Source organism: Euphorbia lathyris, chromosome 3 (assembly GCF_963576675.1).
Source record: "Euphorbia lathyris chromosome 3, ddEupLath1.1, whole genome shotgun sequence".
Lineage (NCBI taxonomy): Eukaryota > Viridiplantae > Streptophyta > Magnoliopsida > Malpighiales > Euphorbiaceae > Euphorbia > Euphorbia lathyris.
The window spans coordinates 56,053,191-56,071,240 of NC_088912.1; the positions used below are offsets into that span (position 1 = coordinate 56,053,191).

Sequence of the window (18,050 nt, forward strand, 5' to 3'; positions counted from 1 at the left end):
TCGTTGTCATTGGAAGTTTCGTATGCATAATGCGATTACCGTGCGATTAGGAGGCGATTAGTGTGTCGTTAAGATGTAACGATTGGTTAATTGAGTTAGGACTTAAATGAATGAACAAACATGACCTTACTTGATTAAATTAAACTTATGGAGGGCTGGAAATGAAGTTTGTGAGCAAGCACCTCCCTAAGCATGAGGTTTCACCCAATAGTAAGACAAATTATGCCTCTTCATTTTCAAAAGGATGTACACAACTCAATTCTTATTATTTCAGCCAAAACTTTCGACCATATCTTCATAAAATCTTCCTCTTGCATACCCTAAACCTCTCCAAAGAAAACTCTTCCACTTTCTTCTATTTTCAAGCCAAACAAGTCAAGTTAGGAAGCATACTAGGTGATAGACACAAATTGAAGGTTAGTATGCTGTTTTAGCTTGTTTTCTATGAGTTTGAGATTATGAAACACCTAGGTATGATGATAGGATTTGTTTTGGATGAATTATAATTGAGTTTGTTTAGTTTTGGTGTTGTTTAAAGTGGTTATAGGCTGTCTAAATGAAAGATATGTATCAAGAGCCCTAAATAGAAATATAGGGTACTGTTTTCAGTCATTTTAGAACATGTTTTTCATCTTGATATTTTTCGAATTTGGAAATACATAAAGAATAAACTATGTTCATATATATATTATGAAACCCTCTGTAAAATATGAGACTTTAATTCAATATATAGATGAAGAAAACCTAGATGGATCATGACTGCCTCGAAATTGAATGTCATGTGAGGCAGCCATGTTGATGTAGCATTTTGAGGACGTTAGAGTCCGAATTTAGGAACGTTTACCTGTAAAAACGTGTTCCTAACTACTTGAAGTATATGTCTGTAAAAGAATTTGACAATCCATTGTGCTTAGTGTGAGCTAAGTTGAGTTAATTATGATAGATGAAAATCTGGGTAGTCTGTTTCTTGGCTGGAAACAGGGCAGAATATTTTTGCATGTCATATATTTTGTAGAAGTGATATTAATGTGAATTTTTGATATGTTATAACCATATATGTCTAGTTTCAGTAGCTTCAAGAAACAGGGCATTTGGATTTATATAGAGAGAGTTATGGCAGAATGTGTGCAAGTAGGCCATGTGATGATCTAAGACAAAATGATTAGATTGCATGAACTTTGTGGATTAGTGTCTTGTAAATCATATAGCATTCATTAGTTTATATTTTCATTAAGTGTATGTTAAGACTAATTATATAAATGTTATGTGACACTAAGCATGCATCAGTGAAAACAAAATCGGCATCTTTCAAAAGCAATTAAGTTAACGGCCTAGCAATTTTGGAAAAATCTTTGACGAATCGCCTATAGAATCCTGCATGCCCCAGGAAGCTTCTAACTGCTTTGACATTACAGGGGGGAGGTAGTTTATCTATTACTTCGATTTTAGCAGGGTCGACCTCTATCCCCCTTTCAGACACTCTATGCCCTAACACTATGCACTCTTTGACCATAAATTGACACTTCTCCCAGTTAAGAACTAGGCTAGTGTCCTCACAGCATTGCAACATCAACTCTAGACTTTGTAGACAACTTTCAAAAGTAGATCCAAATATGGAGAAATCGTCCATGAATATCTCCATGAATTTCTCAACCATATCACTAAAAATCGATGTCATGCATCTTTGGAATGTGGCGGGTGCGTTGCACAGGCCAAATGGCATTCGTCTATATGCAAAAGTCTCGTAAGGGCAAGTAAAAGTGGTCTTTTCCTGATCTTTCAGATCGACCGGTATTTGCATATAGCCCGAAAACCGTCTACAGTGCAGTAAAAACACTTACCTGACATTCGCTCTAGCATCTGATCGATGAATGGAAGTGGGAAGTGGTCTTTCCGTGTGGCGTCATTCAGCTTCCTGTAGTCTATGCACATACGCCAACCAGTCACCTTCCTCACAGGGATCAGTTCATTTTTCTCATTTAGCATCACTGTAGTTTCGCCTTTCTTAGGAACCACCTGCACAGGACTAACCCAAGGACTGCCAGAAATGGGAAAAATTATACCTGCATCCAAGAGCTTGATCACTTCAGCCTTCACCACTTCCTTCATTTTGGGGTTCAATCGTCGTTGCGGTTGAACAGTTGGTTTGATCTCGTCCTTCATGTAAATCCTATGGGTGCATACGGAGGGGTTGATTCCCTGTATGTCTTCCATCTGCCAACCAAAAGCACCCTTGTGCGTGCGCAGAACTTCAATCAATTGTTCTTCCATATCCCTGATCAGCTCAGAAGAAACAATTACAGGCAAAGACATAGGTGGTTGCAAAAATGCATACTTAAGGTTAACAGGTAATGGTTTAAGGTCAAGGATCGGCGGTTCCTCAATGGAGGGTTTTGTAAGGGAACCAAAATTACTTACTAACTCCTCAACGTGTCGAATCCAATAACACCTTTCTGCTTCCAACTCACTTAATTCAATAAGTTCGCTTTCTAGTACTGTGATCTCAGCAGGTGCTAGACTTTGTTCCTGAACTTCCTGGAAGACATCTTCAACAATAACATCGTTAGTACAAATAAAATTACAAGAAGAAGTGTCTACCGGATACTTCATTGATTTCACAACGCTGAATTCCACTTTCTCATCGTGTAATCGAAGAAACAGCTTCCCTTCTTCCACGTCGATAAGTGTCCTCCCTGTTGCTAGGAACGGTCTTCCCAAGATAATGGGCACCTGATCATCCTCCTCAATGTCCAGAATTACAAAGTCTGCAGGGAAGATAAACTTGCCAACCTTCACGAGTAAGTCCTCGACAATTCCGGTTGGCCTCCGTACTGAGCGATTTGCCAGTTGAATGGTGACTGAAGTTGGACTCGGATCTCCCATTCCCAATTTCCTATATACAGAGAGTGGCATCAGATTAATACTGGCACCCAGATCACAAAGTGCATACTTGAAATGTGTACTACCTATGGTGCAAGGAATGCTGAAACTACTAGGATCCTTAGATTTTTTTGGCAGATTCGTGCTCAACATAGCAGAGCATTCCTGGCTCAACATTACAGTCTCATGGTCCCCTAACTTCCGTTTTTTTGTGATCAGCTCTTTAAGGAATTTCCCATAAATAGGCATGTTTTCAAGCAGTTCAAGAAAAGGAAGATTAATTTCAATTTTCTTAAACACATTTAAAATTTTTGCATATTCCTTATCTAATTTAGTCTTACGACTTGGATAGGGTAGGGGTACCTTAGTAGGTTGCACACTTGGGTCCGCAAATAGTTTAGGGTTAGGGATACTTACCTGAGCTGGAGCGGGGGCGGCTGGGGAGATTTTGTCGGCGAGATGTGACCCAGAGGGGTCGTCTCGCCGAGACGCCTCCAGCGGCGGGTTGTCTCGCCGAGACACTATAGTGTCTCGTCGAGACAACTCGGGCGATGTCGCATTTTCGTCGACCGAGTCTCCTAAGCCGCTTCTTACCTGATTCCCACTCCTAAGTTGGATGGCATGGACCCTTTCCTTCGGATTTTGCTCACTGTTTGGGGGTAGTTGTCCCACAGGACGTTCAGAGTTATTCCTTGCCATTTGCCCCAACTGCGTCTCCAACTGCTTCGTGTGAGCTTCATTCTGGACCATACGAGTTTCCATTCCTGAGACTCTCCCGTCTATTGCTCCCAATACTTTTATCATGGCATCCACCTTATCTTCTAGGGTGTCTTTTTTCTTTTGGTATTGGTTCTGATTTTGCTGAGGCGGTGCTGAAGAGGTCCCTTGATTGGAATTCTGAAATCCGGGTGGTCCCAAGGCTGCTTGGTTGTTGGACCAACTGAATCCCGTGTGATTTTGTCTCCAAGCGGGGTTGTAATTATTCTGATAAGGTCCATTATGCTTCATATAATTGACTTGCTCTAGCACTATGGGGCATTCTGTGCTTCTGTGCTCTCCCACGCAGATTTTGCATTTGAAGACTGGCGCGGGCGCTGGTTCGGACTTTTTCATCTCAGCCAAGACAAGATCAAGCTTTTCTGCCAAAGCTGCTACCTGAGAGTCTGACTCTGATGTCCCTACCGATTTTGATGATGGGGCCTCCACAGCAAATACACCACGTCTTGGGGTCGGCTTCTCTATCTGCCAGTGGACACTACGCTCTGCTAGCTCCTTCACAAGGCTATAAGCAACTACCGCTGTCTTACTGAATCAATTACCACCTGTAGCTGCATCCAAAGAAGCTCTGTTAGCAGAAGAGATACCAGAGTAGAAGAGTTGTACCAAATGGTGCTTTTCAAACCCATGATGTGGGCACTTTCGCAGGAGCTTTTGGAATCGTTCCCAACCAAGTGTAGATTTTCACTCTCAAACTGTTTGAAACAGTTAATATCGCTCTTGAACTGTGCCGTTTTGGACGGCGGAAAATACTTGGCCAGAAATTCACTGACTGTGCTATCCCAATCTGCTAGGGATCCTGGTTCCAATGAGGCTAGCCAATCTGCTGCTTCATCCTTCAAAGAAAAACGAAATAATGTCATGTATACATCTTCAGTAGTAACATTATTATATTTGAAAGTGCTGCAATAAAGGGTGAATTTATTCAAGTGGGCATTAGGATCCTCATGGTATTCTCCACCGAATTGTCCCGAATTTTGGATCATTTGGATCATTGCCGGTTTGATCTCAAAAGAAGCTGCTGCAATGGTAGGCTGCACTAAGCTAGAGGTAGCTGTAGGCCTTGTGGCCTTGAGAAGCTTCATGATAGAAGGTGGATTGGCCATCTCTTCTGGTTGAGGGATTTCCCCTTCAGGGGGATGTCGATTTCTTCCACCCTAACCTGCTGTCTGCGTTCTTTCCTTAACCAACGCGTAGTTTTATCAATGTCAGGGTCAAAACGCAAAGGTGAATAACTTTGAGAACGTCGGTGCATAAACTAAAAACAAAACAAAATAAAATAGCGTCAAGATCAAATTTCGATTTTTTTTGACTTAATGTGCACTCGCGTGCCTCCCCGGCAACGGCGCCAAAAACTTGATGCTCCTTGGATATATAGCAAAATTAAGGTCAAGTATAAACCTATCGCAACAAGTAATAAAGTGTGCAAGCACAGGTCGAACCCACAGGGAGACATGATTGCAGAGCCACTAAGTCTAATCAAACGTCCAGATGTCAAGACAAATAGAATTAGGATGGAATTGGCATTAACTAAATATGCAATTAATTATAAAGAACTGAAAATTAACGCTAGGGATAACAATTGGTGAGATTAATGGATGAGAAATCTGGGATTTCGGATCCTTTGGTTGAATCATATATCTAGGTCGAGAGTTAAGAGTTGTTAAATCATGTCGGAATATAACGGCAACCATTCTAGAGAAGGTATGAATGTGATCAGTATTCTAAAACCCCTATTCACATGTGTTCAAACAATAGCTTGGTTAGGCAATATGTTCTACAACATGTAAAGCATTACTAAGTCCTGTTTGGTTGAACTCTAAGTCGTAGCCCGAGTAAGAACCGCACTCCTAGTGTCCTAACGAGGTCTGACTGTATGGGTTCAGTATAGATTCTCTCCTCTCGGTCTCGAATCTATCTAAAATTCTATTTCCTTTCGGATCAAGACATTAAGTACAGACAATCAGATTACAGTTGACAATCAAATCATACCCTAACTCTAAACCCAAATATAATCATTCACACCAAATTCACCTCCATCCCAGATCGGATGGAGATTAGCTCATAGATATGTAAATCAACACAATCATAATGATAAAGATGAAATCCATAAATATATATTGAAAATCAATAGAAGAGTACAAAGGAGAAGAAAACTAGACTGTCACTCTAGTGATCGTCGATGAATCCTCGATTGAAAGTCGCCAGAAAATGGAATGAGAGTAATTGAAAATCCCAATTGTAATAAATGAGCCAAAGCCTAGCTTCTAAAATGTGGTTTGCTATAACAATGGCTGCTCAATTGTTTCAGAAAAAGAAGATCATCCTAGAAAATAAAACCTAATTCCCTTTTATAGTCACAACAAGAGCTACAAGGGCAAAAAGGTAAATTACAGGAATAAAAATGGACATTTCCAGGTCCTCATAGGGCCAATTTAGCAAAAAGAGCCGGACTTGCGTTGCTGGTTCGCGTTCTGTCTCGACGAGACAGTAGTTGTCTCAGCGAGACAGTGGCTGTCTCGGCGAGATAGTAGTTGTCTCGGCGAGACAGCATGTGGCCCGGTCCGCTTCAGCTCCTCGTTCTCTCGGTTGATGCCTGATTGCTTCCTAGAGCTCCGAGGAGGTCCAAAAAGTCCTGAAAGACACTAATCATGTCGTAAGGTAAAGGAAACATAAAACCGACCTAAAACACGAAAACAATAAACAAAAACAGTTGAAAATAACTAAGAACAGTGAATGAAATGCACCTAAACATCTATGAAATATGGAAATATCAATATGGTCGAAAGTTTTGGCTGAAATAATAAGAATTGAGTTGTGTACATCCTTTTGAAAATGAAGAGGCATAATTTGTCTTACTATTGGGTGACACCTCATGCTTAGTGAGGTGCTTGCTCACAAACTTCATTTCCAGCCCTCCATAAGTCTAATTTAATCAAGTAAGGTCATGTTTGTTCATTCATTTAAGTCCTAACTCAATTAACCAATCGTTACATCTTAACGACACACTAATCGCCTCCTAATCGCATGGTAATCGCATTATGCATACGAAACTTCCAATGACAATGAGATGAATCTAAAATGTATGTATCCAATCATGAAAACATATATGAATGTGGGAAGACTCATATATTAGGGTTTTTGGGATGTTACAGCTCTCAACGATAAGCTGTGGAACTATGAATTTACAAGCGGTAGGCAAGTTGTTATTAGAGGAATGGAATGTCTTTACAATTGGCTTGCAGCGCAAAATCTCAGAAAAACTGACAGTATACATGACTCTCCTCCTTCTGGTTGCCCGAAATGGCACTGTCCTCCTCATGGCATAATTTGCTGCAATGTGGACGCTGCATTCTTCACTGATGCGGGTCAAATGGGTGCTGCTGCTATTATTCGCTCTGCGGTGGGGATCTTCATGTCAGCCCGTGTTAATTTGGTGGAAGGATTACAGCAGGTGCATGAGGGGGAGGCTTCGGCTTTACTGGGTTCTATTCAATGGGTAATTGCTGAGGGATTTGAGCAGGTTATTTTGGAAATGGACTCGCTAACGGTTGCGAAGGCGGTTAACTCTACCATCCTCGATGATAGTGAATTCGGTGATATTATTGCTCAATGTAAAACGCTTCTTAATTTTAATAATGTTTCTCGGTCCATTTCATTATGAGACTAGCTAACGGTTTAGCTAATGCTTTTTCTCGGTTATCTCGTTTACATGCTATTCCTTTTACTTATGATGTTATTCCGGATGTAATCTCTCCTAGGTTGTTGACTTTTTGCCCGATTGAGGTTCATTAATCCAATTTGATTTAAATATATATATATATATATTAACGAAGTTAAGTTCAATTTCTCTGCCATCGCTTCAGTTTATGTAGATATAGAATCAAAACATAAATTTCTGCTTTAATTAAATTGCATGAAATTAGAACTTTCATGTTGCATTCGAACTTGAGGTTATATGATGGGAATTTCAGCCATTCGATGCAAAATGTGTGGAAAAATGAAAAATTTGAATAAAATTACATATTAATTTAAATACCAACAAACATCTCCTTTCATGAACAGTCGTATCCGTCTTGAACAGTCGTGTTCGTACGTGAACAATCGTGTATGTCCGTGTATAGTCGTGTTCGTTCGTGAAAAGACATATCCTTTCGAGTTCTATTTATATAAAATGGATTGTCAAATTCGCAAGTTGTTGAAAAAGCTGTTGAAAAAATTCTATGTCTGTTCATAATTTTCTTTGTTTTTATACTCCGGTGATAACGAGCCCACACACAGTTTGAGTTCACTTGCGTAATCTGTTGTATCCTGGGAGACGATCGTCAATAGCAACGACACCATCTTAAGGAAACTGTTAATACATGCCTCAGATTTGTCCAACTCTTTCCTCTTAATTTCTAGTTTTACTGTTTGTATATTTTTCTGTGTTCGATTTGTTTTTTGGTTAATTACATCTAACATTCTTAAGATAGACGTAAACGTTTGTCCAACATTCTTAAGACAGACTGTTTGTTTTGTTAAGTGTCCAACAAAATGAAAGTCAATATTATACCAATTCATCCAATTAATAGCAGCAAAAAGGCGGAACTCTTCCCTATTAAGAAGTTGTCTAGCATTATCAAACCACTCCAAACAGTTCTCTCCCTTAAATTTATATACTTTTTCTTTTCTTGTACTCCCACCTTCTTCCATAAGACCTTAGTTATTCTACAACTTTTGAAGAGGTGAATAAGAGAACTTTTACCCCCACCACATAATGGACACCGATTTACCATAAGGATATTTCGGCATTCCAAATTGTCAAAGCACGTAAGGGGATTTTTACATGCTACCTAGAGAAAATGAATGATTTGAGGAGGGCAAGGTAAGCTTCCAAATCGGATCTGGTCCAGACAAGGTACTGCCAATGTTAGAAATTACCTTATTAAAGTTGAGGGCATAACGATAGCCATTTTTCACGAGATAATCTCCATTTCTGGAGTCTGGCCAGAATAACCTATCGGTGCCCCTGCCTCATAGAGGGATCTTTAAAATCATTTCGGCATCACATGGAAGGAAAATTTGTCGAACCAAGTCTTGCTTCCAGGCATTGCTATGGGCATCAATGAGGGAGGAAACATGGTCATCTACCGAGACAATTTGACATATCAGCCACATGTCCTTAAGTATGTTAATTGTCCTACCCGTCTGAACTCGCCAAATTCCACTAGCCACAAGCACCTTCCTAATTCTCAATAATCCTCTCCATACAAAGATGTCTTGAGAACATGCTTGCACTTTAAACAGGGATCTATTTTTAAGATATTTGTGTTGGAAAATTTTTGTGCATAGGATGGAAGGTCTAGAAATGATCATCCCTACTTCTTTTGCTAGAAGAGCTTGACTGAAAGAATACATGTGTCTGAATCCCATTCCACCCATGCTTTTTAAAATACACAGCTTACTCCAGCTTAGCCAATAAAATCCTTTCCCCTTATCTTTATTACCCCATAAGAAATTTGCAATTGCTATTTGTAGTTCCTCACAAAGAGATTTAGGGAGAGCAACTCATTACATATTGTGGAATTGCCTTGAGCAATTGATTTAATCAGTGCCTCTTTACCCGCCTTAGATAAACATTTCTCACTCCAGCCACCGGGTTTTTTTTCAAAATTCTATCCCTAATAAAATTGAAAACCTCTTTTTTTAATCTACAAATTATAGTAGAAAGGCCCAAATACTTGGGCAAGGAGGACACTTTATGGACACCCAGAAACTCCTTAAGACCCCGTTTTAATCCACTCCCAAATGTTAGGACTAAAACTTACGTCTGATTTCTCATAATTGATGCACTGTCTAGATCTCTATTCATATTCTTGGAGGATAGATTTGAAGATAACACGTTCCTCAAAGTTTGCTTGAAAAAACATGAGTGAGTTGTCCGAAAAGAAGAGATATGAGACCGTAGGGCTTGAAAAACTAAATCGGATAGCATGAATGAGCTTGTCTGATTCTGCCTTCTGAATCATTGCTGATAACCCTTCTACACAAATTAGAAACAAATAGGGTGATAGTGGGTCACCTTGACGTAAACCCCTACTAGGCTTAACATAGCCTTTTGCCACCCTATTGATAAGAAATGAGAAGAAAGTAGAATGCAAACAGTTCATTATAATTTTCAAGAATGGCTCAGGGAAGCCCATCCTCTTCATCATTGCCTCCAAGAAAGACCAGTCACCTCTATCATATGCCTTACTCATGTCGAGCTTTAACGCATAAAAGCCCTTTCTACCTTTAGTTCATTGTTTCATTGAGTGAAAGAGCTCGAAAGCAATCATCAGCAATAAGCCAGTCAGCCACAAATGCACATTGAGTTTGATTAATTATCGTCTCAAGAGTTGATTTCATACGGTTACATAGTGTTTTTACCACCAGCTTATATATCACGTTACGCAAGCTTATCAGTCTCAGTTCTTTCATTGAGCTACGGGATGGACATTTAAGAATCAGAGTTATATAGGTATGATTAAAGTTTTCAGGAAAATCATTACCTTTGAATAGATGAAGAACTAATTTAGTGACCTCCTCTCCCACAATGTCCCAGTACTTTGTGTAGAATAGGGTCGGCATGCCATCAGGGCCAATGGCCTTTAACGAGTGTATCTGGTTAAGGGCCTCTTTAAGCTCTTCCACCGTAAAAGGCACATTGAGGTTTTCAATTTGTGATTGTGATAGCTGAAGTCCACTGCACTTGTGACCTCTTCAAAACTACTGGGATTACACGAAGAGAAAATCTCTTGATAGTATGATATAATAATCTCCTCAATTCCCACTTCGGTATCACACTAGACCCTATTTTTATCTTTCAGCTTCATAATCCGATTCGTTTGCCTCCTTCATATGGCCTTAGTGTGAAAAAATTTTGTATTTCGATCACCCTCAGGTTGCCAAATCGCCTTGGACCTTTGTTTCCACATTAACTCCTCTTTATCGTACAACTCAGATAGTCTCTTTGTCACCTTTGCCAATTCCATACTAGCCTGCTCTGACCCTATAATGTTTTGAAGCCTTTGTATTTTATCCAAGCACTGACTAATAGTGATCCCTATATGTCCAAATGTGCTTTTATTCCATTTCTTTAGCCCGAAAGAGCATTTTGCAATTTTCCTTAGGGCCTCTTGTAAGCATGCGTCCCCAGATGAAGACCATTCCGCTTTAATAATCTCTTAGCATCTGTTATATCGGGTCCATATAGCCTCAAACCGAAAAGGGCGTCCACATGTACTAACAAAACATGCAGTGTCAAGCATTATAGGAGCATGGTTTGAACAAACTCTACCTAAATGTTGGATCATTGAATTTGGAAATAGGACATCCCATTCCATCCGTCTCACTTCGAAATCTCTTCTTTAGAGAAACCTTTCTGCTAGATACATCCTTCATTACAATATCATCCTCAAGTTTTCTTTTATTTTTGCCTCCATCCATATTAAGTCCTCAATCCTCAAAATCTGATTTTCTTCTGGTAATGACAATGAGCTTTCGAGTTTGGTTTTTCAAGCGTATTTTAGGATTGGTACCCTTGTGGTTTTCACTATCTAAAATAGCCTCTTTACCACTGATTTTAGGGTTGGCATGGGTTACATGAGAATTAGTTTGTTGAGTGGTCAGTGGGATTCCCAAACCATTAACAGAACTCTGCCTTGTCTTTTTGGTGCGAGCATTGGTTAATTATGCGTCCAACTTTCCACTAAGGGGACAAGTCACACAACTCTGGGCAATGTGTTTGGGAATAACATTTTTTGCCACCCCCTGTGGCTTTTCATATCTATCAATGGTTAACTATTGCACCGTTTCACCTTGGGTTACGTATCCAACACGCGTGTCTCCCATTTCTCTTTCGTCTTCAGTTATCTGTTGCCTAATTTCTTTACTTTTCATTTCAAATTCTTTCATCACCACTTATTCACCAGCTGCACCTATTTTGATTGTTTTTAATTTGATCGGGGTTGCACGCAAGCTGATGTCGTACGACCACTCATCTCCTTCAAAATATTCTAGGAGATATGCACACTCATATTAATATGTCCAATTTTTCCACACCAATAACAGAAGGTGGGAAGTCGTTCATACATGAAAGGGACTCAAACCACAATCCCTTTTGAGTTTCTCACTTTAACCCCCTTCATCAATGTCTTAGATACATTTATCATTACCCTAACATGAACAAATGAGCCCTAAGATCCAATACTGCACTGATCAATCAAGCAAATCTCACCAACTGTAAAAGCTATCAACCTAATTGATTTCTCGTTTCTTCTATTCAAAGGCATATTACCCATTCTAATCCAGAATTGACAACTATTCATGTCTAAATCCTCCAATTGCACATCATCAGTTACTTCACGACAAATGACCAGTTGTCTTTCAAAATGTCACAGTCCCTCATTCAGAACTTTCTCCTTATCTTGCGTAAAATCGAAATCACATTGGAACAACCCATTACCCAAATCCTTTAATTGGAATCCCCTAATTTTCCATCTAATGAGGAATGCATGTGCCATTTTTTTCAAATTCAGGGGTTTTCAGGACAAGATTCTCCTAATAAGACATGGATTTGCAGCCTCTTTTTCCTTATGTTTGGTCCCCGCTTCTAGTTCTATGCTCACATCTTCGGTCTCAGTTAGTTTAACTTTACTAAATAGATTTCTATCGGAATACTCATATTGATTTTTGGTAAAATTGGAAAACAAATGAACAAGGAAAAGGGACACTAGAACTAAGATGAAGAGCAAAGAAATTACATGTAAAAGATCCACTTGGGTAGAAAAACGATTCACCCAACCAAACCCTAGTTGAGGAGACGGAGATGAAGACCCGGACAGGGCAAAGAAAACGGGCCTTACAAAATAATTTATTTTAATTTTATTTTATGTTATATGTTTATTAATTTTATTTATATTTTAATGGTTAGAAGAATTTATTTAATTTTTGCAGTTACAAAATAATACGGAATATATAGATATAAAAAAGTTGTTGTTAAAAGTTTAGTGGATTTTTTTAGTTTTTAAACAAATAATTACGAAGGAAAGTAAATCAATTTTTTTCTTGAATAGACAAAACACAGTATTTTATGTTTGATTGAATAATAAAAAAGTAAAAAAATATTCGTTTTGTTTCTGATAAGGGAAAGAAAGTAGAAAAGGGTCCCATTGGACAAGGTTCCATTAAGCTTTTGGGGTGTACAAATAGTCCCATTGATCCATCCTTCCATTGCCATGAACCACACCCTCCATTTACAGTAGGGTCTCTTTGCAGACCTCTGTTGGTGGCTGTGTTGCTTTGCATTGAGGTATTTTTGTTTGCTTATTTATTTGGGTTTTTAGTTTGTTGTTGTTAATGATTGAAATGATCCATTTTGACAGGTAAAAAGATGTCATCAATTAGCAAGAGCTTTGGGTTATCTTCATCTCTTGAAGAAGAAGAAGTGATGGTGATAAAGAAACAGGGTATTGTTGAAAGAAGCAAATCATCAGCTGCTGTTTCTCTTAGGAGAACACTTTCTGCTGATATGTCCTCAAAGAAATGGCTGTCTCAACATCCCCTCAAGAAAATTGCCTCTTCTGAAGAGTTTCCTGTTTCCTTTTCTGAACAACAACAACAACTTGAACAGTTTGATATATGGACTTCAATGTTATCGCAGAAACAAGAATGCAACAATCATACTCCTTATGTCCATCCTCTTGTTAAAAGATCAGCAAGCTCTTTGACTGGAAAAAGCCTCGATATTTGCACAGAAAGTCTCGGATCCGAGACCGGCTCTGATGGCTTCTCTTCTGAGAAACTAGTGTCTGCAAAGTCCGAGTCCGAGTACAACAAGAAATCCATATCCACTAGTACAAGTACAAGATCATTTCCTCCGCCGATTCCGTCTCTATCTCGAGGCGACGGTGCATCGGTCCACATGCGGCCACGGCGTGATAATGGGCGGCTGGTTCTTGAAGCTGTCTCTGTTCCTTCACAGAACAACTTCCGAGCTGAACGTCAGGACGGCCGTCTTGTTCTGACTTTTATCAATAATGAAGAAGTAATGGATAGATCCGAAGAGGTGGAGGCTCCGAAATTGAAATTGAGTGGTGGAGTGATGAATGTTCATAGGTTAGCATTAATGATGAATAAGTCGGTTGTGTTATCAAATAGGACTCCGACTCCGACTTGGTCTAACAAGTTCAATAATAATGAACAAGAGAACCTAACGCAGTCACTTCCCCCGAGGCCGCCAGTTGCTAGGATGATCTCAAATGCATATGAATACTATTGGAAAGCAAAGCCATCAAATGAGAAGCAAGAATTACTAGTATTCACAGGGAATAATTACTTACTTCCTTTATCATCTAAAGGATGCAAGGAACCAAGGAGATCTCTTTTCTTTTGGGACCCCTATTGCATTGCCACTTGATCATTTCTAACATTTTTCAATTGATAATAATTATTACTTTGATTTACAACATCAAAGAGAAATTACGTTATTATATAACCAACCCTTTTTCTTTTTTAATTCTTATCTAGTAATTATTAGTGTGCGTTGCTGTTACTAGTTAAGGTCACACAAAATCTTCATTTTGACTTTTAATGGAATGTCTTATCTCAACTTGAATTTTAAAATATGATGAGTTTTTTTTATATATATAATTTTTTGAGTCCGTACGGTTTACTGTTTATTATTACGGTTTGCAGTTAGAAAAATCTACTTTTTTAAAAATGAGAGATTGTCTGCTTTTAAAAAAAAAACTATTTTTTCACGTATAAAATATATAAAAGATAAATAAGAGATGTCTAATCAAACATTTAAAACCTTTCATTTTAAAGCGAAAAATATAAATAATAAATAGAGTAAATAAATACTCCTCCAGTAAGTCAATGAGATTTGAGAATGGAGCATGTCCTGTCCAAACTCATGTTTATTTCTAAGATTTACAACCAAATTGTAATATCTACTTTATATAAAGTTTTGCATAATACCACCGTATATATACCCATTTGATTGAAACATCCATTTTCTAATAGACCACCATGTATGCTTTTCCAGTTGTATATCAATAATTAAGTGGGCATCATAGCACCAACCTATCAAGATTCATTTATACATCTCTTTTGGTGGGTTTGTTTTATTTGATGTTTAATTATTAGTGTTTGATAAAATTATAATGGTTTGTTATTGTTAGTATGTAAAATAATTAATATGGACATGTTTTAAATAAATTAGTATATGTAATTTTAACTTTTTAAGCAATTCAAGTCAACTATGTGTCATAAGCAAACTATGTAAAATGGTAAATAATTTATTAGTCTCATCTTTTTACGTAATATATTGTTTAGTCCCCCTATTTTGAAAAACATATTATATAATCCATATCTTTTGTCAATATTAATCATTTAGTCATTCTGTTTATTTTTCTAAGATTTTTAACAGTTATATGTGGCATAAACAGACAAAGAATAACAGTGTAATATGTCTTTTCGTACTATGTCTGTCTTGAAACCTAAAATATGTTCGATTAAAAATCTAAAAAAAAATAGACAAATGACCAAATGATTAATATTGACTTTAAAGATAGAGATTTTATAATGTGTTTTTTAAAATAAAGAAATTAAACATTGTGTTATATAAAAAGGTGGGACTAATAAATTATTTACCCATTGTAAAAAGGTAAAAGAAATACCTATATACTACTCTTCAAAAAAAATTGCCTTTAAAATACCTTTCATCATTTTTCATTAGTATTTATTTTCTCGCATATAAAGCCAAACGTCAAACAGCTAAATAATATTTTATGATAATTTTAGAAGAGTATTTGAGAAAGAAAAATACAAACCATAATAGCAGCTACAGAAAAGCAGCACTTTCCTGCTAAGATAAACAGCAGCTGGTAGCCTATAAAATAACAATCGGCAGTTGTTTTTGATTTATAACCAAACAGTCTAATACATCCTGTTTGACTCAAACTGCAAATAACACATGGAAAAAAGTAAAACAAACACCTCTCTTAATTAAAGAAAGATGGTAGATAATTGTTATAGCAACTCTAACTCTAGTGATTTCATTGGGGATCGATTTAGGCATAATGCTCCTCCAGCTTCCTTAATTTGTCTAAATTGGTCATTTTACCTCCAACTCATCGAATGGCCTATTTACCCCTTCAACTCCATAACAATGGTATTTTTCACTCCCTCAACTTGTCCATTTACCCCTCCAACTCATAAAATGTCTATTTACCCTCTTAATTCCATAAAAATGGTATTTCTCACCCCTTACAATCTGTTATCGATGCCTAAATTGATACCTTTTTTAAACGTTAAACCTATATTGATGTTATTTTGTACTTGGAACCTCAATTGATACTTTTCCAAAAACCACAGGTCTATTTTGGTACCTTATCCTTACACATAATGTTTTTAACTTGTTTATATTAATGTTTTTGTTATTTGTATCTTTTATTTATTTTTTCTAGTTTCAACTTTTTTGGCTAGTTAAATTTTGATTATCTAATTATTGTAATACAATATTATTGTAATAAACACATGAAGGATCAATATAATTATCAAATTAAAACAAAATAAAAAAGTTGATATTAAAAAAAATATATTTTCAAACTTATTTGAATAAGTCTTATTAATTTTGCACTATGATCATGAGTGAGAAATACCACTTTTATGGAGTTAATGGGGTAAATAGAACATTCGATGAGTTGGAAAGGGAGTAAAATGATCAATTTGGACAAGTTAAGGGATGAGTAGAACATTTGTGTAGAGAATTATACCACTATTGCTTACAATGTATCCTATAACACTCAATTACCAGCTCTTGTACAGCTGCCATTCATTTTGTTATAAGTTTGTTAGACAGTTAGTCAAGTAGTTAAGCTTTCTCTTTCCTGTATAAGTAGCTAAGTATTGTATTGTAATTGATATGTTGTTCATACGATTCATTTGAAGATTCAATACAACTTTCTCTTCTTTTCTCTGTTCTTCATTTCTACTTCCATTCTTCTAGTTCTGTACATGGTATCAGAGCTCAGGCACTCAATAATTTCTCAAAATCCTTACCCAATCCGGGCAAATTCCGCATTAATCTAGAAGATTTATGGTTCAGAAAGGAAGAAATTGCAGCAAAAACACCTTTGCTTCATTGTTTGCTGAAGAAGAAGAAGAAGACCATCAAATTGATGAAATGGTGAATCCAAATGATAATCGCACTGCAACTAACAATGAACATCGCAACAATGGATCTGGAGCAAGATCTTCTAATGTTCATCCGGAAGGAGAATCTTCTTTCATGGATTTGCCTAATACTGATCATCATCCAGGTTTTTCCTTGGTGAGTGCTCCCTTAACTCCTAGCAATTATTTGTCTTGGATTAAAGCAATTAAGATTGGATTTTCTGCCAAAGATAAGCTAGAATTTGTGTTGCATGATGATATAGAACCTGATCCAGCAAATGTTGATTTACATAAAAAATGGAAGAAGATCGATCATATGGTCTTATCTTGGATCTTAGGTTCACTATCTAAGGATCTAGTTGAATCGTTCTTGTATTGCAAAATAGCTCGTGAATTATGGCTGGAATTAGAGGAGAGATATGGTGAATCAAATGGACCATTGATCTATCAAATCAAGAAAGATTTAAGCACTCTTAGGCAAGGAAATTACTCTGTATGTGTATATTACACTAAAATGAAGAAGTATTGGGAGGATTTAGCAGAAATCAATCCTATTCCTATTTGTGAGGAGTGTGGAAAAGCTGCTAAGAAAGTAATGGCAATGATTGAAGTTGATCATTTGATGCAATTCCTTATGGGCTTGAATGATATGTTTGAGCATGCTAGAGATTAACTGTTGATGATGGAGCTTTGCCATCTGTGAACAAGGCTTATGCCACAATACAGAAAATGGAAAGGCAGAAACAAAATGTCAGTGCTGCAACAGACAAGATTGAAATTGCAACTATGGCTGCTGGAAACAGGTCATCAGATGAAGGAAAGAACAAAGAAGATTTGGTTTGCACACACTGTAAGAAGCCAGGCCATTTGAAAGAAAATTGCTTCAAATTGAAGGGATATCCAGATTGGTTCAAGCAAAAGAAGAAAGGAGGGAAAATGTCTACTGCACAGGCTCATTTGGCAAATAGTTCTGACATTGGTGATATTGAAGAAGGGCCAGGGCCAGATCAATCCGCTTTGTTCTCACAAATGTTTCAGAGGGAATTTCAGAAGTATACAAACAACAAAGCTACAAATGACATGGCAAATTGTTTTTTAGGATTTGCAGGTAATGTGCATCTAACTAGTCATCAAATTGGTGATCATGTTTGGATTGTAGATTCAGGAGCAACATGTCACATGTGTAGTGA

The 18,050-nt window shown here is 37.4% G+C and overlaps 1 protein-coding gene across 1 annotated transcript; it reads left to right on the forward strand.

Annotated features, from left to right (window-relative positions):
* The first annotated feature begins 12,853 nt into the window (after nt 1-12,853).
* LOC136224706 (protein FAF-like, chloroplastic) lies at nt 12,854-14,306 on the forward strand. The gene is made up of 2 exons (XM_066013114.1): nt 12,854-12,991; nt 13,065-14,306. The coding sequence occupies exon 2, from the start codon at nt 13,073-13,075 to the stop codon at nt 14,096-14,098; it is 1,026 nt and encodes a 341-aa protein (XP_065869186.1). The 5' UTR covers nt 12,854-12,991; nt 13,065-13,072; the 3' UTR covers nt 14,099-14,306.
* Nucleotides 14,307-18,050: the final 3,744 nt, after the last annotated feature.